We start from the raw sequence: 22,550 nt of genomic DNA, 5'->3' as shown, positions 1-22,550 counted from the left end.
TACAGGAAGGTGCTGAAAGCTCCGGGTGAATGTGCGAGAGTGGATCTCCATCAGTACCAATCAATGCTCCTGAAGCCTATCACCATTCTGTGTTTTAAGTCAAGTTGCACATATGCAAATGGTAAAACACAAAAATAATAGAATAAAAAAAAAAATCTGATTATGCAGGTGGTACAAAATACTTTTATAAGAAGAAGAGGAGAGGAAATACTTATTATGTAACCCAGATGAGGTCGAAAATGAATTACATTTTGTGTTTTACTGCCCTTTGTATGACGACCTGAGGCACCGTCTATTCAGTAAAATCTTTCAAACGAATCCTGTTTTGGTTGAATGATGAAGGCAGGTTGCAATTTATGTGCAAACATACAGTATATAGATATTTGAGTTTGCTCATTTCTTATTTGAAGCAGCATGGAATAGAAGGAAAAGTGTGCTGTATGTTTCAGTGAAATTGTGTTTCTTTTTGTTGAGTCTATTTTAGTTTGGATTTCTACTACATGTTGTATATCTGTATTAAGTATCTTTTAAGATCTTTTTGTGATATAAGAACTTATTTTTTTTCTCTGTTCTGTTTCATGTAAACAGTGTCTTATAAGCCCATGTTTGCACAAGAATTTGGGTATCACACTATAATAAAAATCAGTCAATTGCAATCTCAACAACAGAAACGAACAAAAAATGGAAAACAATTTGACAACAGAAACTAAATGAAATCAAAGCTCACTAAAGACGAGATGATGATGCTGAGGAAGAGTTTGTCTCTTTACTTTATCTCTGTGTGACATTCAGTGGTCTGCCAACTGCATTTATAAGTAACTCTGAGTTTGTTTTCACCTGCTGGAGTTCAGAATCAGCCTCTGAGTTACTTGAATTCCCCAGTACAGTAAATGTACAGAAACTGGGTGACATTGGTGCACAGACATTAGAGAGTAGAGTTTCTCAGTACACATGGCACAAGGACAGCCATGTGTATGCACACTATAACACTATACATGTCACCATACTCTCTCCTTCTCTCGCTCTCTCTGCAAACATAAACTCATAAAAGATGTCCTTCACATGATTCTAATGTTTGTTTTCATCTGCCTGGAGTACCAGATGGGTGGTGTTTTCAACATAGGACATTTTTAGTGTAGAAAGTTTAGTCAATCGTATTTGTAAGCTGATTTAAGGCTGCACTAGGAGAGATTATGTGAAAATACATCCATCTTATCAGCCTAAATCACAAAGTGGGGCTGTAACAGAGAAGAGCGTCCCATCCCCATTTAGACGCTTTTCCCTGTTTGCCCAAAAGAAATTCTGCTGTTGGTATGGTCACTTAAGACCAAATCTAAAAGTGTCTAATAACAGCAGCGGGCGCTCCGTCTAGAGAACATTCACCAACAATGACTGAACCTCTTCGCCACCATTACAGGATTTCTGGGTAATGAAGTCCTTCACACTTTCAAAAATAAAAAAAAATTACCTCTTGCTGCCACTTGGGGCCGCCAAAGTGGCAAGACTCTGTTGCCATTGTACTCTGTGAACTGAGTACAATGCTGCTGGTCTGCTGTCTGTGCATCTCCAAATCCACATCCACATCAGGCGCATTAGAGATCGATTTAGATCAATTTCTCTACATTGACCAAATTTTGATTTTGTGCCTATGGAAAACACTGCATCTCTGAGTCAAAGACGCCCTCTAGAGGCCGTCTCACAAAGCGACATCTCACTAAGTGTCAGCTGACTGACCTTGTGATGCCCTCGGCTGCGCTGTGGAAGAAGACAGGATACATGCTGAGAAAATCTTCCCTGCAGAAAGGACCATGGAGTCAGGTTACACAATACCAGCTGGCAGTATTACCATGGTCGGACGCTCTCCATAGACCGCTATTGAAATTTTTGTCTGGTTAGGACGAAAGTCTGCTAACTATCCAGCTAACGTTAACACTCAGCAGCTAGCTAGTTAGCATACTAGCCAACCCAAAGAGTTTACATTGAAAATCATTTTCGGCAAAACCTGACTAGTGGCACACTGGTGCTGTTACTGTCAAGTTGCAATACATCATCATAAGCCATGTTACTGCCTAATTTCATTACAAAAGTTAGTAGTCATTGAAAGTCAAGTAGCCATTTTTACTAGAGTGGGAACTGTTTACTGGTGAGCAACGCTGGCTGCTACACCTCCCTCATATATAACTGATCATATAACACTTTCGTAGTCGTTTGGTTGTAGTTCGAACATCATTTCAAACTTTTCACCACCAGAGGGGGAGACAAAGTGGGGAAATCGGGGAAATCCTGGATTTCAGCTTTAACTCAAAATAACAGCACTGCTATTTGAGCATTGCAGAGTACATTATGTTCAGTGTTGCTGTGTGCAAAACAAGTACAAATCTAACTGTTTCCAGGTCAGGACTGACTTCACGTGTTCTGCTCACCTTTTATGTTTTATTTTTGCTCCACTTTGCATTGTTCTTCTATTACAATGAGTGTTCTGTTAACATAATAGCTGAGCTCAGCAAACCAATGGGATCGACACAAGGCGACTGAATTCATTGCTCTCACATTACCTGTTCTGACACTTGATCCTATAAATATGAAAATGAAAAGGGCATCATTCTTGAACATCTTCGTGATCGCTGAACATCCAGTGATGTGGGGAAGTGTTTCACCTTATCTCGTTTTTGTCTCAGGCCCGACAATCTTTTCAACAGGAGGAAGCTGTGACCTGCAAATGAGAAAAGGCTTTTTTTTGGACAGACGTATCATTTTCCCCCTGACCTCAATAGAGAACTGAAACTCAAGGCTAAACCAGAGATTTTGGCACACCCTTGTGGTCTTTCAACAAGGCTTCAAGGCGCCAAGGGAATGGTCTTTGTTTGAGGAGAACAAAAGATAGCAGTTCTCACCAGGTCTCTGAGAGTATATAAACCATGTTACACATATTCTCAACGCAAGAGGAGATAGCTCACTTTGGGACAAGATGAAGATGCTTGTTGCGTTGGTGCTGGCGGCCCTGTTCTCCGCTCCGGCCGAGGGGAAGCTGGTCGATAAATGTGAGCTGAAGACGCTACTGGAGGAAGCTGAACTCAAAAACTGTCACCGCCATGTGACCGATGAGGACTTTGTGGCCAAAAGTGAGTACTGGTCGTAACTTGTTCATTAGAAACATCGAAACTATCCAAACGTAAAGTAACATGTACGGCAGTGCAGTGAGCTGCTTGCTGTAAAAGATATTTTGGATTTTTATACTGACTGATTCATTTATTGAATGCATTTAAAATAGAAAATACAAACGAATTAGAGTATACCAGAATGGCACACAGGTAGGACACATGAATCATTTGGCAGGCAGGCCAAATCAGAAAAAGCTTACAGTACATATAAATAGTACACATATATAGAATAAAGATTTTGCATGAACTCCAGTTTATAACACATTTACAACACCAGCACAAGAGCTCAATAACTGCTAGGTGGGAAAATTCTTGAATGTGCCTTCAATCTTTATGCAAGTTTTTATAGTAGGAATAATACTATAATAAAAATAATAAAACAATAAAAGTGGCAGACTGCAAATAATTGTTGAAAATAGAATTTAAGCACAAAAAAAGTTGTTTACATTCTAGCAAGCTAGAAAGATTTGTGGCTCAGAAATAAACACAATATACTTTTATTTACTATTCATTGAACTTTTATTTATTACATCGTATCGTAGTTGTATCGAATCATGAACCCTCGTATCGTGAGATAAGCATCATCACTAATATGTATACTGTTTACATACTATATATTTCTTTATATAAATGTGAGTATGGGGGAGTCAGTTTGTTCCTGTCTTCCCTCTCCCTGCCTCTAGTCGTCTGTCACGTGGAGAAGGGGGCGGGTTTCAACACCAGCGCGGTGAGTCAGAGGGACACCTGGACCCTCTACGGCATTTTCCAGCTCAGCGATCACCTGATCTGCAGCTCCGGCGCCGGCGACTCACCCAACCTCTGTGACATCAACTGCAGCGGTGAGTATTGGTTTGGGGTTTGTATGTCCTTCGTGGTTAAAGGGTCTATGTGTAATCTCTGGTCCAATGCTGGCCTCTATTGTTCAGCGTTGTCATGGCAACAACACTCTGCCCTCCGTAGAGCGAGACCATCATCAGCATGGTGGGCAGGTTGGACTGTTTCAAAATCAACGACAATGAATGTTATATATATATATCTATATCTATATAGATATAGATATAGATATAGATTTATATATAGAGAGTTAGCACATTTTTTTTATTCGATGGATCCTGACATCACCACGATTCCTGCTTGGAGCATATCGAAGGTAAGGAGTGGTCGTTTTGTGTGTGAAGTAACATCACTTCCCCGCTGCATAAATGGGCTGGTCCGTCAAAATTTGAGCTGTTCAGAGGATTATATACTGTACATGCCGAATTTACCAGAACACCCTACTGATTAGTAGTAAACTCTCAAATTATATTTTCCGATGTGCGATTTTTGCTGATAAGCAAGGAAAAAACAAACTGCCAGATTTTTGAAGGGACCTTGGTGAGGGCCTTCAGCCTCGGGCCGCTCCTGTGTTTTTGAATGCAGGAATCCCTGCAGCGTCACTTTGTTTCACTCTCTACCATTCAGGAACCTGCTGATATTTACTAGTCATATTATGCTTCAGTAACACATTTGTAACACATTTAACCTTTAAAATTCAGGGCAGCTTTTCCTTTAAAGGTGCTACGTGTATAATTTTTAAACATCTATATATCATTGTAGCAGTTCCTGGAGTCAGTCAGTCTTTAGGACTGTGAGTGACAACATTTTGCTGTTGACCACATTTCCCATCAGCCCCGTTGCTAGGCAAGGCAAGGCAAGTTATTTATAAAGCACATTTCATACACAACGGCAATTCAAAGTGCTTTACATAAAAAAAATAAAATAAAGACATAGGTAAAAAGACAACATTAAAAAGATAAAGAAAATTGAAAGTGCCCTGAAGAGGATCAACATGTTGGAAGTGATTTCTCCATCTTCCTTTCCCTCCTTCCACCATCTGCTGCCAGAAACTCTTTCAGCTTTAGCTCCGTTTGCTCTGGAAGAACAGAACCTCTTCCTGTTTTGTGCCGTAAAGCGATCCAGCAGATTTCCCTCCAGATCCACCAGGTGGAGAAACGATGGAGGACGCAGAGTAGAGGCTGGTAGAGGCTGACAGTGCCAGTCTTCTCGGTGTGGTCTTGGTCAGGAAGACGGTGACAAAGTGGAACCAAACGTCAGATTCTGCACTTATTTCTAAATGTACTGTGCCTGAAATCACAATAGTATCCTCCTTGTACTGTCTCTGCACTACCAAGATAAAGTCAAGTGCATTCATTGTACTTTAATGTGATTAAAATTGACTCTGATTCTGAAGTTTATGTAATCATGTCTCTCAACTGTGTGTTTTCTTTCCAGATTTAATTGATGACAACGTTGCTAATGACATTAAATGCCTGGAGACGATCAAAACGAAGTTGTGAGTCGGGTCTTTTTAATTTCTGAAATCTCTTGATCTTTGAATCAGAGCTTCCATCAGACATCAGACAAGTTATCTCTTTTCCCTTATCTTAAATTCATTGTACAGTGAGTTATCTTCACTTTATTGAACACTGAATTATCTCAACTCTATTATTCATTGACTTAACTTGTACAGAAAAACCTTATAAATTAAAAACTCTTGTTCTCATTCATCTCCACAGTCAAAGTCACGACTACGACCACCTCAAGGTCGACTTCATTAGAATGTAAGTAATACATCATCTATGTTGATATTGTACCCTTTAAGTGACACGTACTACCTTTGTTAATCTGCCTTTTGGTATGCAAACCATAATAAATTAATAATTAATGAATAATTAATTAATGAATAATTACGGTAATAATTCAATCAATTTGATAGGCGATGCCAAACAACCAGTTTCTAATAGACTGTTAAAGCATGCATGAATTAGATATTTTGGTAATGCTTTATTTTCCGGGTCCGCGATTTCCTAATAATTTCCTTGAAAGGAACTGTTAATTTATTAGGAAGTTTCCTGGAAAGAACCATTACATGATGTCATAATAGGGAAGATAGAGAAAGAGTTGAGTGGTAGTTGGTAGGTACCTGGTCATTTCTTTTGGAGTTTGGAGTGAAGACAGAGCCATAAAATTGTGTAATAGTTATATAGAAAATTAGAAATTAGAGGTGGAATTCAACAAATAACTATATTATATGATTATATGAATACTGACTTGGGTTACCAAATTTACCTCTACCTATTATTTTTCCAATAAATAGTTTATAGTTTTGCAGTTCTTTCCAGGAAACTCTTTTAGAAGTGTTCAGTATCTGATCGACTCTCCAGACTGCTGACTGCTGTTTGTGTATAACCACTACATCACTTCATGGTTCTTTCCAGGAAACTTCCCAAGAAATTAACAATTCCTTTCTAGGAAATTATTAGGAAATTGTGGACCCAGATAATAAAGTATTACCGATATTTTAAAGCCATTGGTAACGTTGACCTCTTTTCTCCATGTGCAGGATCCGCATCTTGTTCCAGAGTGAGTGCTACAACGTCTCCGCCTCTACATACTTTGCTGATTGTTAAAAACTTCACCCATAACCCTAGTGTTAGTGGATTAGTGCCATAACTATCATTGGTAGAGCTAAGCTACTCTCACATGACTACCCAGATATTTACAGCAATAATAAAATGAAGCATTTTGCACTTGTTGTTGTGTTAATCATGTCAATAATCCAATTTAAAACATTGCATATAGCAATTGGGGGGAAAAAAGGTTCACAAGTGTGTCCTGGTGAAGGGATTTGCTCTGAAAAGCGCAGGCCAATGAAAGTGACTGGAGGGGTTCAAGTTCTCGTCCTGAACCCCACTTTTCTTAGCTTCACTTCCCTTCAAATGAATATTTTGCGGTATGGTTGAAGCACCAGCACCTCACTACAGTTAAAATATTCCACATATATTTAAAAATCCCAGTTATAAGGCAACAACAGGCTGCAGCACGATTCACGACACCAAGCTTGTCCTCTTTAACATGAAGGAGAATCACAGCAGCCTCAGTCTCCTCAGAAGTTGTGTTTTCCTACATTATGGATTTAAACATGAGGATTTTCTCTCTTTGGACAAGCAGCCATGGCCTATTAGCCTTGTCTAAAGTGCCAATATGTATCACTGTGTTAAAATATTGTTTTTTTTATTGTCCCCAGCCCCCAACCAAGTCTTTATACGCTATTAACAGACATGAAATCGATCATTTACATTAATTTTGCATGTTCAGTAGGTTTATCACAGATAACTTCAACAAACATTCAACAAACACCTTGAAAATCGGAATCTTTATTAAAAAAGGAAAATGATGTGACATATGATGTGACATTTTCAATATGTAAAACAGATGTTAAAAACATAGGTAGGATCTGGTAGGTTCTTTACAAACAGGGCAGCTATAACATGCAGTACAGGCCTACTTCAGACTACACACCGGCTGATTCGAAACATATTTATCACAAAAGGAGAACGCATATGAGATCAAGGAATTACAAAGAAAATGTGTGCTGCAAATGCAATAGTGTACAAATGAGATAGTATCAAATGGAACAGTATACAATATTTTACACAGATCATGTTCTTCATGTACTGACTTTCCTGCACAGCTGGGTTTCATGGCACATACCGTACAACATGTACTGTATGTTAGCAGGAAAGGCGTTTCAGAAAGCTTCCTTCATGAGGTATTCTAGTGCTGTGGAGAGGTTTTTCATTTTAAAATCATCAAACTGACCCGATGAAGCATTAGTATTTCATTTTATGACCCCTGGAAAAGAAGAGCGCTGGAAAAGAATATTAGGAGGAAAAAAAAACTGGGTCTGTATGTATCGCAATTCATCTCACAATTGAAATATGGGTTTTTTTGTCAGTATCCTGCAGCCTCAGCCTCCTGTACCGCCCAGCAATGCAGCAGCCAATGAATGTGGTAAACTCCTCTGTACAAAACTGGAGACCTCTGTAAAGGCTAGAGAGGTCTGTTGTTGAGTTCAGTGATGTCTGTCCTGTAGCAGTTCCTCCAGTCAGTCAGTCTTCAGGTCTGTGAGTGACAAAACTCACCCAACAAGTTGCCAGGTAGCATTTTAAACATCAACATATTGTTAAATTAATCTTGATACCTTTTTGTAATGACTGTAAACAAATGAGACCATGGCGGGATATTTGGTCTCCTCTATCTCACTCCAGTAGTATTGTTAGTTCTAGTGTTTCTCCACATTAAGACTACATTTCCCATCAGCCCCGTTGCTTCCTGCTCCCCCCCCTCCCCCTCCCTGAAGAGGATCAACACGTTGGAAGTGATTTCTCCATCTTCCTTTCCCTCCTTCCACCATCTGCTGCCAGAAACTCTTTCAGCTTTAGCTCCGTTTGCTCTGGAAGAACAGAACCTCTTCCTGTTTTGTGCCGTAAAGCGATCCAGCAGATTTCCCTCCAGATCCGACTCGTGTAGAGGCTGACGATCTTCTTGCTGATGGTCTCGTTTGTTTACGGTAACTGTACTAATGTCTAAAATTGAATGTGGTAATGATGTATTGATGTTAAAATGCTACATATGGAACCTTTAACGATGACGTAAAATTTACATTCATGGAAGAAAAAGTACAAAAAACACCAAAATTTGGAGTTACAATGTTTTTACACCCAACTGCAGCGATGCGTTATCACACATAGCGGCCGCTGGACTTCAGCTCCGGACACAGCTTGGCCTCCAGATCCTCTATCTTTATCGACTCCACGTCCTTGGAGCTGGAGAGGCTGGCGGCCCGCGTGATCCTGGTGAGCGTTTCCTCGTACGGCGGAGGCAGGTAGACCATCAGGAAGACTCCGTCCGACGCATCGGAGCTGGTGCTGGTGTGGCGCTCGGCGTTGCAGGTGAGGGAGGAGAGGAACTCGGCGTTGCCCTCGGCGTCCTGCAGGTCCAGAGCGATGATGCCGGCCAGGCTCAGCTTGCCGCGGGAACAGCGGCGGTAGAGCAGGCCGACCAGGAGAGCCAGCAGGAGGACGGAGAGCGCCGACAGAACCACGTAGATCACCAGCTCCGTCTTCCTCTCCTCGCCCGGGTCCAGCTCATTCCAGTTGTAGCCCTGGAGATCAACAACATTAAAAAAAAAAAAAAAATCTTTACTAAAGCAATATTCCACTTAGTTTTATCATGGGGGTTATTTGGCACTTAACCAAGAACTCACCAAGATCGGATGCAGCTGGACGAGTTTGTAGCGTTTGAATGAGGCCAAGAAAATAGCCTCAAAACTGACATTTAACACGTTTGTGAACAGATTCAACAACAGATCCTGCTTTTAAGACAATAAAGCAGTAATTGGTCAGCCGTCGTTTTGCATTTCTATTCTTGGTTTACACTAATAGTAAAAATAAAAGTAGATCCGGTCTCCCAAACAGGAACTATCTCTCCTAAATGGTATCCCTCCGCTGTGTTCTCTTCTATCAATAAAAATGCTATTTGGGGAAATTCTGTTCTAAAGCGTCGGACCAACAGTCAGCTGGAAATCACAGCAGTAGGATCTGATGCTGAATCGGTTCACCAATTCAATGTCAGTTTCCATTCAAATGAATGGGAAGTAAAAATCTGAATGCTACAAACTCGTCCAGCTGCATCTGATCTAGGTGAGTAGATTATATTCTGGTTTTCATGGCGGTCAAGAGCCGAATAACCTCCATGTTAAACCTAAGTGGAATATTGCTTTAACTAATGAACTCGCACAAATGCACTTCACCCCCCGACCCTGCACCATGATCAGGACCCTAACCTGCAACCTTTAACTAAGGTTGTGTCTGACTCGATGCTCTTACATGCAAGGCAAATCTGGATCTGAAATCTGAATCTGAAACGTATTTATCCAGGGAACGTTTGCTGAGCGTGCACGTTCTTTATCAGCAACATTCCCATTCAAACAGTCACACACACACACACACACACACACACACACTCGGGCCGGGGAGCTGAACAGCAGTGTTAGTGTCACTGAGCAGCTCCAGTGGAGAAGCAGGGGGTTAAACCTCATTCAGAGGCACCATGACAAAATTTAACGAGGGAAGGGAGAGTGTTATCACTACGAAACCAAACTCCTTAATTTCATCCCTGAAATGTCTTTAATTTCTCCATTACATAAACATTAATTATCCGTTAAAAATAAGACAGCTTTAAAAAAGGAAGGTTAGTATCATGGGTTTATAAGGGATTTATTCATGGGTTGATTCACAGAGACACTAGAAATCAAGGGATTTTTTATGCCTTTTGTGCAGGTTTACAGGTTATTAATGAGTTATCAATGGAAAGTTCTTGTCTACCTGAATTTTTCATTAAATTAGAAAATAACTCCCTTAACTCACTTTAAGGGGATTTTGCATGAATTAAGGGGTGAATTAATTTAAATGTAAGGTAATTTTAAGGGATTACGGGTTCATAGGCTATTCACTTTGTTGGACTAGAAACCTTCCAAACTGCAAGGCCACAACATCAGTCTGATGTGAGTCAGCATGTCTCTGCACCAATGTCACCAAGACAGTTTCCTCTACATTTATCAAGCTTGACGATTAAAACGATTATGATTCTAATCAAATCTTTCTTCTATTTATGGGTTTATGATGAATACAAAACTATAACAAATGTTCTGCACCATTTTACTAGTTTTTGTGATGAAACCATTTCATCGTGAATCAAAATGTTATGTTGCAATACTACCATCGATAACCACGGCTAGTTAGTTTCATCTCAATACATATCAGCCATGGAATATGTAGAACTGTGTTTGCAGCGTTACAAATGCTTTACGGCTTCGGTGTGATCCCGGTGTGAGCAGACAGAGTGCGAGGTGCAGCAGCTGCAGCATCACAAACCCTGGATCCACATGATGCTGCAGGAGCGGCTCAGCCTGCACCCCCCCCCTCCCCCCCCCCCCCGACTCTCAGAGCGTAGCATGTGGCGGTGTTGTTTACACCCACTCAGTACGACTGTCCCAAATTCCCTCTGCCTCACTTTCTCTAGCAATCAGCTAATGCTGCCACACACACACACACACACACGCACAAACACACCAAGACTCCGGTCCTCTCACAGCATCGGACAGCTTTAGTTTTCCATTGCTGCACTCTCAACCTCCTGTCCTGAAATCCCCAGACTTTTCGTGAGGCTTAAAGGCCTCTCAGCTCACGAAAGCAAGAAAGTGTCGGTGAGTGTGAGCAGCAGGCCGGCTGGCAGCGCCGCCGCTCAGCCGCTCAGCCGCTCAGCCGCTCAGCCGCTCAGCCGCTCAGCCGTGTCCATGCTGGATAATGCTGAGGGATTTGCAGTGTTGTGCCCTGCCTGCAATCTATGCCAATGGGATTCAGGTACTAATATGAAGCCTCTATTTGTTCATTAAAAATCATGTTTTGTTTTGGGCAAACTGGATTGAGTACATACAACCACAGAGACCAGATTTTGTATGAGACTAAGTTAGCTGGCTGATTTCGATATAGCACCCCTCTGTTTCAGATAATGTACATAGTTTATATCATTTTGTTCTTACTCATTATCCATAACAGCTTTGTTGTTACTTAAAGAGGACAAGAGGAGTGTATGGAAAAGGGGAAAGGGGAGAACAATATGAATATCTGTTTCTATATGGGACAAAAAGAGGGAGGAAGCATTCAGGATACAGCTGTGATTTCTATGTGATAATCCTCATGTCTGTATTCTGTATTATTCTCTTTTTCTGCATTTTAATTCTTTATTTATACTCTCTTCTTATCCACTTTATTATGTCTTTTTATTTGTTTTTTATTCATCTTATCCTGTATTTATTATCTAATGTGTAAAGCACTTTGAATTGCCTGTGTGTATGAAATGTGCTTCATAAATAAACTTGCCTTGCCTTGCTTTGCCTTCTGTGCAAGGATTGAAAGTAAAATTATGTAAATTCTTGATTTTGCCAAATAAAGAAAGAAAGAAAAAAAAAAGTAATGTTTTGGTAACACTTCCAACATGACAACCCAAAAGGTCCATTTGAACAATTACAAGTTAGACTGGCTGTCAGAAATATCAAGATATTACTGGGGTTAGATTCTAGACTTTAGTGCAATATTTAGTGCAGCTGGCAGGTTCAACCCATAACAACACACTCCAAAAAACCATTCAATGTTTACTATGTTTATATGTCAGATCTGCACCGCTGAACCTGAACTCAACACACCTGCAGCTGTTTCTCCAGCGTGGGGGGCGAGGGTGAGCCCGTCACCCAGTCGTACGTCCCTCTGCCGGCCGGTCCGAACTTCATCCAGCTGCTCTCCAGTAGCGCCCGCATGCTGCTGTGGGGTGCTGGGGCGGGATGGTGGGGTTGGGGGGGGGGGCAGCAGATGAGGTGAGGATGGAGAAACGTCCGGTTGGAGAGTAGAAGAAGAAGAAGAGCAGAGGAGGAGCTGGGCGAGCAACTCAACCATCCAGCTGCTGGTCCCTTGGCTGTCGGAGTAAACAGAGCAGAGACCCGGCGGTGCAGAGAGGGTAGGGGCAGGGAGGGTGTGTGTGTGTGTGTGTGTGTGTGTGTGTGGGGGGGGGGGGGGGTCACCGGCTAAGCAGCTGCTCACATGCCCACACATGCAGCAGAGCAACAGGATTCAGGCCAATGATGGGATTTGTAGCAACGCAGCTGGCCTATATTGATGAGAGAGAGAGAGAGAGAGAGTGTGTGTGTGTGTGTATGTATGTGTGTGTGTGTGTGTGCGTGCCAGAGGGAGGATCCAGGTTGTGTGTCAGTAAAGCTTGGTGACAGAAAAAGGCGGGCCTGCTGTCCGGCCAGATCTTCAGCACGTGGAACACACTTGGGGAAGACAATGCTGACAGTGAGATTACACAGCTGTTGGACCCCTGTGTGTGTGTGTGTGTGTGTGCATGTGTGTGTGTATGCTCTTTTACTTCTATTCTTAAGATGACTGCATTTCCTCACAAGGATAGTAAGAAGAGGAAAATCCTCCACAGTGAGTGAGCGAGGACATTTTGCTGTTTGTAACAGAGTTAGACCGATATATCCGCTGATATCGGCCTTTTATTAAATATCAGATATCAGTTCACCTCTGATATGATGGAGGTTCCTTCCTGACCACAGCTACAGAGAATCAATCAGACTGGGAAACCTGATATGCAAAGAAAATAAAATTGTATATTTTATTTTCTCATTTAATCGTTCAGTTATGTTTTTTTGTAAATTAATTCTTCATTTAAAAGCATAATGTATCCCAGAGTAACCTACCATTGAATAGGTGTGTGAGTGTGTGTGTGTGTGTGTGTGTGTAGGGGACAAAGAGCTGCTAAGAATTTCATCAGTCTGGGTTTCAGTGGAGCGTTTTAGTGTCCCATGATGGTCTGAATGCTGTTTCAGAGGCTTTTCCATCCTGACAAGAAGAAAAGCTTGGGAGAAACACTCAATACTTGGATTTTTTTTTGGCATGAAAATGGTCAAATCTAAAGATATTGAAGATGGGCACAAAATATTGGCTACTGGAGACTTCAGTCTAAAAATACTGGTATGTCATATAAATATTGGCCCTCAAAAACCTGTATTGGCTGAACACTAGTTTGTATCATTACAGTTAAACACCACCTGTCAACAGTCTGGACCACCTGACTGAATGTTCTGTGTTTTATTCTCTTAAAGCCATTTTGATCTAAAGGCTTCTGCTTAAATGCTTGAAATTAGTTTCTTAGACAAATATAAATAGTGAAGTTGATCCTATGTATGAATTTCTTTCCAAAGCCTTTGCCTTTCCATCAAGGCAAAGGGCGGCTACTTTAAAGAATCTAAAATATAAGATAGTTTTGATTTGTTTAACACTTTTTTGGTCGCTGCATAATTCCATTTGTGTAATTTCATAGTTTTGATGTCTTTACAGAAAGATGTGGTGTGTTCAAACTTTTGACTGGTAGTGTATCCTCTGCAGGGCTGCGCAATAAAATGAAAGAATAAATAAATAAATAAATAAAATCAATCCTATTGCGAACCCATTAGGATTAAGGTTAGGGCGTGTAGCGGTGAGGGTTAAGGTTCAGGTTAGGGGTTAAGAAATGAATGTAGTCAGTCAAAGGTCTCTACAAGTATAGTAATACACACCCGTGTGTGTGTGTGTGTGTGTGTGTGTGTGTGTGTGTGTGTGTTGCAGGTTTGCATGCTTCAGGAAGAGAGCTGAGCGTGACAAACATCTGCTGAGCGGAGGGAGGCAGTGAGTTAATATCAGAGCCGGACGGAGACGGGCCGGAGCGTGCGTGCTCCTTGCATTAATCCTTATTGAAATATTGCATTAGGGAGAAAATACCTGAAACGCTTTTTGATTAAATGTCTATAGAATGGATTAACCGTGGGATCCATCTGCACGATTACTGCACATACAGGCCATTGTGTTGGGAAGGTCAGCTCGTCGTTAGCAGCAGAGGGAAATTCACTTTAATCGGTGGAAATGCTTCATTAGAGCATCTTCATTCATTTGTTGCTTTACTTTATTATGTTGCTTATTTTTATTCTTATGCTTTTAGCTAGGGATGGGACGATATCTTTATCTCACCATACGATTCGATACGTGATATGAGGTTCACGATTCAATACAGCCAGGATACGATGTGATAAATTAAAGTTCAGTGACAACAAAGTCTGACTGTGCAGAAATCTGTTTATTTCTGAGACACAAATCTTTCCAGCGATGCCATTGGCTGCTAGAATGTAAACAACAATTTAAAAATGTCATTACAAAGTGACAATAATATAATTTGGATGGAGAGCTTGTGAAACTGTGATGGTCAAGAGTCTCATTAGTGATTACTACAGCAGAATAACATGGAGCTGATATCACCATTCATGTTCCTGACACAACATACGGATTCACACATTTTTGTATTGCGATATTGAATTTCGATATATCGTCCCATCCCTACTTTCAGCACCTTTTACTCTTTGTTCATCATCTTCATCTCTGTTCTCTGCTGCTGCACTGACCTAATTTTCCCTTGGAGATCAATAAAGTTTATTTTATCATTGGTGCCAATGCCAGATGAGACAGAGCTGACCTAGACGGACCGAGACACAAAACGAGACGCGGTCTTCGTCAGACTTCCCATAAAGCTGCGGTGTTATAAACGGCCTCTCCAAATCCCGGCTTCTTGCCGGCGGCTTTCTGAAAAACCTGATGGAGTTTATTACTGCAGCTGCTGAGAGCCGGCGCAGGCTCCATCTGCAAATCAGCAGAAAGTCTCCTCGCCCTACAGGGCTAAATCCTCAACACGCCTTCGATCACGGGATTAAAGGCCATCAAGCTCTGCATGTTGATGGAGTGAAGAGATGAGTATGGATGTGACTTCTCTTCCTGCCACACTGCAGGCTCAAACACAGCTAGAGAATACTGAATACATGTATGTGAAATGATGTGTAAAGTTTATTGTCCCTTGAATGTCTTGAATCATCCCTTTGTACTGTATGTGAGGTGTCAGCATTTTCCTATTTGTCATCACTGACAAACAGGCCAGTGTGTTGCTGCTATCTATTTGCTGCTATCAATGTCTCTAGCCAGACTCTTCTTCTGTGGTTCCTCGGTGGTGAAACGAGTTACCAAACTCCATTCGATCCGCAGAGTCCCTCTCAATCTTTAAGAAAAGGCTAAAGACCCAGCTCTTTAGTGAACACCTTCTCACCTGATGGACTGTGTAACCAAAAAAAACAAAAAAAAACAACTCTTTATCTGCCTCTATGCACTGCCTCGTAGCACCTATGTCCTGTTGGACCAGAACTTAGCTTTATGGCACTTACTCTCGTTGTTCTCTCAAGACTAGATCCTTGCTTGTGTTGTATTAAAATCTCATGTGTACGTCGCGTTGGATAAAAGCGTCTGCCAAATGGGAAATTGTAAATTGTAAATTATTTATCTGTTATCTGTATATATGTACACTTTATTTTATGCTTTATTTATTTATTTATTTACTGAGCATACATACTGTTTTTAACAGTGTTCTGCTTCATACTCATACAGTTTCAAACCTGGTAGCTGTCTGGTACAATCACAGTCTTGTGCTTTGGCCACTGAGCAGCTCTACTGGCTCCTGGACAGTAGTTACTGAGGAAGGGGAAAGTGTTTCTCATTCATTTTCCTCACTCAGATTTTCATGGCACAAGCTTGCTTCTCTAGCTTTAAGGCTAGAGAAGCAAGGCTAAAGGCAGTAAAAACCCCAGAGGTCAGCACAGGTCACTTTAGCTGACAAAGAGACTGATAACAACAGGGAGGCCATCAGTGAAGAACCAAGACCTCCACAGTCCTAATAATATAATTGGACCGTTTCCTACATTGGGAAACAGTTCTCCTTGGACCAGAGCAACACGGGAACCAAATGTGCTTTCTCCTCCCAAACTAATTTAACATAATCTGCCTTCAGCGGCTTATTTAACATGCAGGATATTGGCTCATGGTGAATCTGTCAGTTTCCTCTTGGGAGAAGCGTTTGTGACAGAAACGCTCCGGACTGTTCTCTTTCATCACCAAACTGTCAGAGCGCTGTGGCACGAAGCACACTGCTTTTAAAGGAAAGGAAAAGAGGTGATTTGATTGGTCATGGCTGATGCCACGCCCACCACACCTACTGATAATATATTTCTCCTAATCCGAACCCTGTTAGCAACCGCGCCGCAGGTACGCACCTGGCCATGAAGGTCAGTTGCTACGTGCTGCACGCTCGCACTGTGCACCTTTGACTGGATTTTGCGCTGTGTGCCACTGATTCATAAAAATAGAGCTTTTGGCTAAAGGTGGAAACAAATCCACCTTATCAGATAACTTTTACTTACAGCATTACTGAATTTACCTACAGCCACGCCACAACCATCTCTTTCAGCTAGCTCTCTGTTCTCTCTAGCCCAGTTGTTATATATTTAGACTTTATTTACATCTAATTTTCCACTGGAGCTCCATGATGGACGGGGTTACTGGGAGATTGGTGACACAACTGCAAATCCTCTATCCAGTACTTTCATAAAGACAATATATGTGTGTGTGTGTGTGTGTGTATTTGTGTGTGTGTGTGTGTTTGCATGAGTGTGCATGTGTTTGTGTATTTGTGTATAGGTGCATGTGCACAACATTTAATAAAACAAAATGCTTTGATTTTTACTTTGATGAAAAGTAGAACATGGGTCGATCATAGCCACTCCATCAATTCTGTTGTTGGACTTTAACTATAAGAGCAACAACTTCACATTTAAATCATTATCATACCATGATTTAATTAATTGATGTATTCAACCGCATGGCGATGCCTGATGCTACCATCAAAACTTGAATATTGATATTTTTAGGACTGTTTCACGCACATTTCCAGCTAGGTTTACATGGCTTGTAACTCTGATCTGTAGTTTCATCTGCATGAAAAAGCAGCTAAATCGAGTGTGAAATACCAAGTGAGCCTACAGACACACAGTGGGGTGAACAACGTGTGTTTGGCTGTGATGTAGGAGCAGCTTGTTTATCAATCAAGGTTAATGTGAGCTGTCCTGGTTTAAACAGATGGATAGATGGATTATCAGTGCAGCAGGAGCAGGTTTCTGTCTGAGTAAAAATCAAAAACCAGCCGTGTTCTCCTCGATTACAGCAGGTCAGTGATGAAGTCCCTCCCACAGCGGCAGCAGTGATGAGCCTGTCTGGGTCGACAGCTTTACTCTTTTATTGGCCTGCAATCCATCCAGAGATGCTGCTGCTGCGCAAAAAATACACACAACTGTGATGTTTTTCTTGTCTGCACTTGAATTAAAAGTTCAGCATTTAAGTGTTGAGTGAGTTTTGTGACCCACTGAAATCTGTTAAAACCTCATTGATCATTCTCAGCAGTACATGGGCGTCAATGAGAAAACAAGCATTACTTTCTGAAGAACTCAGAAAGAATTTTTGATGACACATTTTTTTGTGTTATGTATTTACGCATCCACCTATAATGCTGAGGATTTAGTCTGTGTGTAAGTGGGCTGTCAGACAACCGGTGGGGTCAGGAGTGGTGTAGAAAGTAGGTTGGTGGGTGGGTGGGGCGTCTGTATGTGTGTGTGTGTGTGTGTGTGTGTGTGTGTCTGTGTGTGACAAAGTTAAATCAATGACAACACATTAATATCAAAAATAAAGGGAAGTCAATGGGAAAAAGCTCTGATCCTAAAAAGCAGATTTTGTTTTCTGGATATATGACTTTTTTTACATGTTGTTGATGATATTTTAGCAATTTTGTGCACTTCAGTCAGCATATAAAACACAGTGGAATCAGGAATTTGCAGCAGAGCAAAGTGAGCTGGTGTGGAAAAGAGTAGACAAAGTGCCATCTGTCTGCTCTTTATCATCATATATGACATTCAGTAAGTCAACAGCAGCTGAGACAAAGGAGACTGTGGATCAGTTAGACCTCCGAACTTGAACTGAGACAGTGGGCTGAAGGCAGGAGTTCTCTTCTTCCAGTTTTTGTACCTTAATTTGTATGATAATTGCCTCATTTTATATTTCTCACATTGCTTTGCTGATGTTTTATTTCACCCTTTGCACAGCACTTTATGTTGTTTATCTGTTCTCTTTTTATCCTTTGTAAAGCACTTTATAACTGTTTTGAAAGATGCTCTATAAATAAAGTTGCTAGTACTAGTTATTACTATTATTATTATTATTGTTATGTCCAAAAAATAGAAAATAAAAATCCACTAGACTTAAAATGAAGAGTTGAAGACATTTCACCTCTCGCTTCTTCAGTTTTAATTAGTGCTGGGGAATTCCCTGGCATTCAACCAAAGTAACAAATTAATAAAGACAAGGTAACAAATTGTTACTTTGTTGTTTTTGTTGTTTTCTTCAAACTGAGTACCTCCAGCCTCTATTTCTATCGACCAGTGAAACTCCCTGTAGACATGCTGGGAAATTATAGCAGCAGCCACCAGCCAAATGCAGGTACGTATTTATTCAGTCATTTATTTTCTTTACCTGCTTTTTTTTATTGATCTTGTTTTTATCTGTTTGCATCCTTGTTTTCTGCAAAGCACTTTGTGACAAACCTGTTTGTCAGAAGCGCTCTGTGACTTGAAGAAAGTAAACCAATAAACACCAAGATAATCACATCTTTCTGTTACTGAATTAAACGAATATCTATCCATATGTGCCAGCTATTTCGGTGTGTGTCCAGATGTTGTGTGTGATGCTGCTGATGCTGCTGTGTCCAGATCAGGACACGCACCACCATGTCCGCTGTCCAGCTGTCAGCTTCAACATCTGTCCGGCCGCCGGCGGGACGCACGGCTCTCGGGGGAAAACAGTTGGGATTTGTCCAGTGGAGATTATTCGCCCGGCTTGCAGACGGCAGCTGTAATTACTCCTCACGTGTCTGAAATGTGGGCCGGGCTCCGCTGGTGGAGAGGAGGATCATGGGTAGAGTGGGAGGCATGACTCGGAGGGTTCCCTGGGTAATCCCTCCGCCCCGGCTGACACCAGCAGAGAGATGACAGTGATGTTTGCCAGTGATGTTCGCCTTATTAATGCTTTAATCATTTCCTGAAACAAACTGCAAAAAGTGTCAGATACCGAGAACATGTGGTGATGTGTGATGTGTAGATGAACTTGTATCCTGTTATTACCTGTGAGCACACCAGCTTGTCGCTACGCTTCTGCCCCACCAGCTCCTTGGTGAACTTAAAGGCACTTTTGGGCTCTTTTGCGACGGCGCCTCCGATGCCACTCGACGTAGCACGATGATCTTCTTCCTTAGGATGCACGTCAACTGAGCCGGGCCTATGCGTTCCTCTCCTCCTGCCTGCTTGTACTGGCACCTTAGGGTCTTCAGCTCCTGCCTGATATTGTGGATCCTCACCTCTCTTTGGTTCTTTGAGTAAGGTCCTTTGGGGCCTTTTTTTTTCTCTCTTCTACAAATCTTTCAGATGCGAGGCTCATGATGATTGCTGTCATGGCTTGAAGTTTCCTGTTGACATCTCCCCTCACCGTTGCCTCCAGAATTTGATCTATATCGTTGTCAAACTGGTTCCACAGTGATGCCATGTTAGCTGCTGGCCACTTGATCCGCTTCCTCTCAGACTTGATACTGGAGGGAGTCATTGCGACACTTGGAGGCACTGTAGGGTGACTCTGGTCCTGGCTCCTCCTGCGTCTCACCAGGTTGGACAGCTGTGCGTTGTGTTGTTCCTGTCCCCTGATAGATTGATTTATTGATTGATTGATTGATTGAAAAGAAAGTTATAAAGAAGCCACAAAAATGTGTAACTCTGGAAATTTGACGAATTCACATATTGACATATTTGTACAGATTTATATAATACTCTAGATGATTAATTACAGGTAAAATTTCCTACAGGATACATCTTAACAATGATATAGAATTACTATAATAATATTCCATAATTTGGAATCGCTCCCAGGACTGTTGTGATGGTTTTCCTGGGAGAATACTGTGTGTGTGAGCGTGTGATTCCACGCTTTCTGCATCTGACTCAGTAAAAGACTGCAGCTGTAATCCCATAAGAGGCTTAGTTTTCACTCTGGTGAAGCTGCATGCTGTTGGCACGGAGCGGTAAACAAGCTTTGTCATGCAGTCGCTCTGACTCAAACCTGCGCTGCAGCAGCCGCATCACAAGAAGTAAGACTCTGCCTCACAACCAGCTGATTTAACAGGAACAACAACAAAGAATATCAGGAATAGGGGGGTTTTCTTCAGGTATAGGTCTTCAGTGTCCCTAACTCTTTTCAAGAGTCAGGGACATTACATGATTTACAGTAAAACCTTCACTGAGAACATCCTGTGTTTCTTTTTCATCTGCTGGTTTGCAGGAACAGAATCCGTCTGCAGGTCAGAGTCAACTGGCCTCGTTTTATGAGAAACAGGTTGCCAACAAAGCATCATGGGAGACTGTACCCGCCACGCGTCACTGGGACGACGCCCACCAGGGTTGGAACCATTCATGAACTGAATTGAGAATGCATGGTAGAGTCCAATTCAGTTGTGTGAATGTGAAAGTCACCCAGCTGTAAGGAAACAGCATGTGAATTGAATTGGAATGACAGGAAACAGAATTGAATTCCATGAAATTCCACTTCTAAGAGAGGCTGACTTGGACTCGAGTCAGACTCGAGTCACATCTTTAATTGCTTGAGACTTGACTTGCTGCATGAAGAGAAGACTTGAGACTTGACTTGACCTGGGTTCTGGTGACTTGGGACTTGACTCTGACTTGTACTTTGATGACTTGAAAAGGTTTCTAAAGTCTCGACTTGAGATCTTGTGTTTGTGTAAATGACTTAGATTGAAAGTGATGAGATTTGTTCCAGCAGACGACTGAATTTAAATTCTGTTTTCTGAATTTGTATGGAATGATTGAATTTATTGAAGTTGAAACTGATTATAGAAATCAAACTCATGATGCTCTTACCAAGTTTTTATCCTATTAAAACCATATTGCATTGAAAAGTCCTAGATATTTAGTTTTCTTTAAGATATTAAATTGATACTGGACTCTTGATTTGTTCTGACTTGACTTGCTGTTCTACATTTAGACTTGAGACTCGACATTAATGACATGGACTTGACTTGGTAATCTACATTTAGACTTGGTACTTGATCGAGACTTGTGCCTCAAGACTTGAGACTGACTTGGGACTCGAGCAAAGTTGACTTGGTCATCACTGTCTCTGACACCTAGAGGATGCAGTGTGTGTGTGTCAGTGTTATTGTGGACTTCAGTTCCCGCTCTCCTTTACAAAGTGACATCATCTGTTTTCATGTCATGCTGTCCATCTTTTCATTTTTCATGTTGGAAACTCATTTTGAACCGCACTCTTCAGTCCAGTGTCAGTGTGTTGCAGGAAGTGAGCAGTGGGAGGCGACACAGACCAGCTTCTGATCATGTGATTTACCTGCAGATCAGGAAACCATACTATTTCGCCTCCAAAATAAAAGTGTAACATTTGTGACTGTGAAAAGAATAAGTTTGAATTTAGAGTTTTTTTCAGTACAGAGCAACAAACCCATATAAAAATACTTTGGGAAAACACTTGATTCAACATTATGTGACACTATAGCTGTAAGATAGATATTTTAAATATATAAAAGATATAAATAGTATCATGATGAAGGAATACCTTATAGATGGTAAATTTAGAGCTAAAAAAAAACAAATTACTTTTGATGATTTGATGACCACTCAATCCATCCATCCATTTATTTATGCATTCATCCATCCATTTATTTATTTATTTATTTATTTATGCATTCATCCATCCATTTATTTAAGTATTTTTTGATTGATTCATTGATTCAATCATTGATTTACAGTATTTATGTTTTTTTTTAATCTATTCATTCATCCATCCATTTATTTATTTATATATTTATTCTTCCATATATCCATTTAGTTATTTTCATTCATTCCTCAATTTTTACATTTATTTATTCGTCCATCCATTTATTTATTTAGTTATTTATTCAATTATTAATTATTTT

The 22,550-nt window shown here is 41.0% G+C and overlaps 2 protein-coding genes across 2 annotated transcripts; one reads left to right on the top strand and one right to left on the bottom strand.

The window, feature by feature from the left end:
* The first annotated feature begins 2,968 nt into the window (after positions 1–2,968).
* On the top strand, positions 2,969–6,637 carry LOC139919320 (lysozyme C, milk isozyme). The gene is made up of 5 exons (XM_071909022.2): positions 2,969–3,122; positions 3,845–4,000; positions 5,433–5,493; positions 5,717–5,761; positions 6,544–6,637. Exons 1-5 carry the CDS (start codon positions 2,969–2,971, stop codon positions 6,608–6,610), a joined length of 483 nt encoding a protein of 160 aa, XP_071765123.1. The 3' UTR covers positions 6,611–6,637.
* Positions 6,638–8,724: 2,087 nt separating this feature from the next.
* smim28 (small integral membrane protein 28) lies at positions 8,725–12,360 on the bottom strand. The gene is made up of 2 exons (XM_071908990.2): positions 12,250–12,360; positions 8,725–9,147 (listed from the first exon to the last, which is right to left on the bottom strand). The coding sequence occupies exons 1-2, from the start codon at positions 12,358–12,360 to the stop codon at positions 8,725–8,727; spliced, it is 534 nt and encodes a 177-aa protein (XP_071765091.2).
* Between the last annotated feature and the right edge of the window lie 10,190 nt (positions 12,361–22,550).

Source organism: Centroberyx gerrardi, chromosome 3, assembly GCF_048128805.1.
Source record: "Centroberyx gerrardi isolate f3 chromosome 3, fCenGer3.hap1.cur.20231027, whole genome shotgun sequence".
NCBI lineage: Eukaryota > Metazoa > Chordata > Actinopteri > Beryciformes > Berycidae > Centroberyx > Centroberyx gerrardi.
This window is presented reverse-complemented; position numbering and strand designations above follow the sequence as displayed.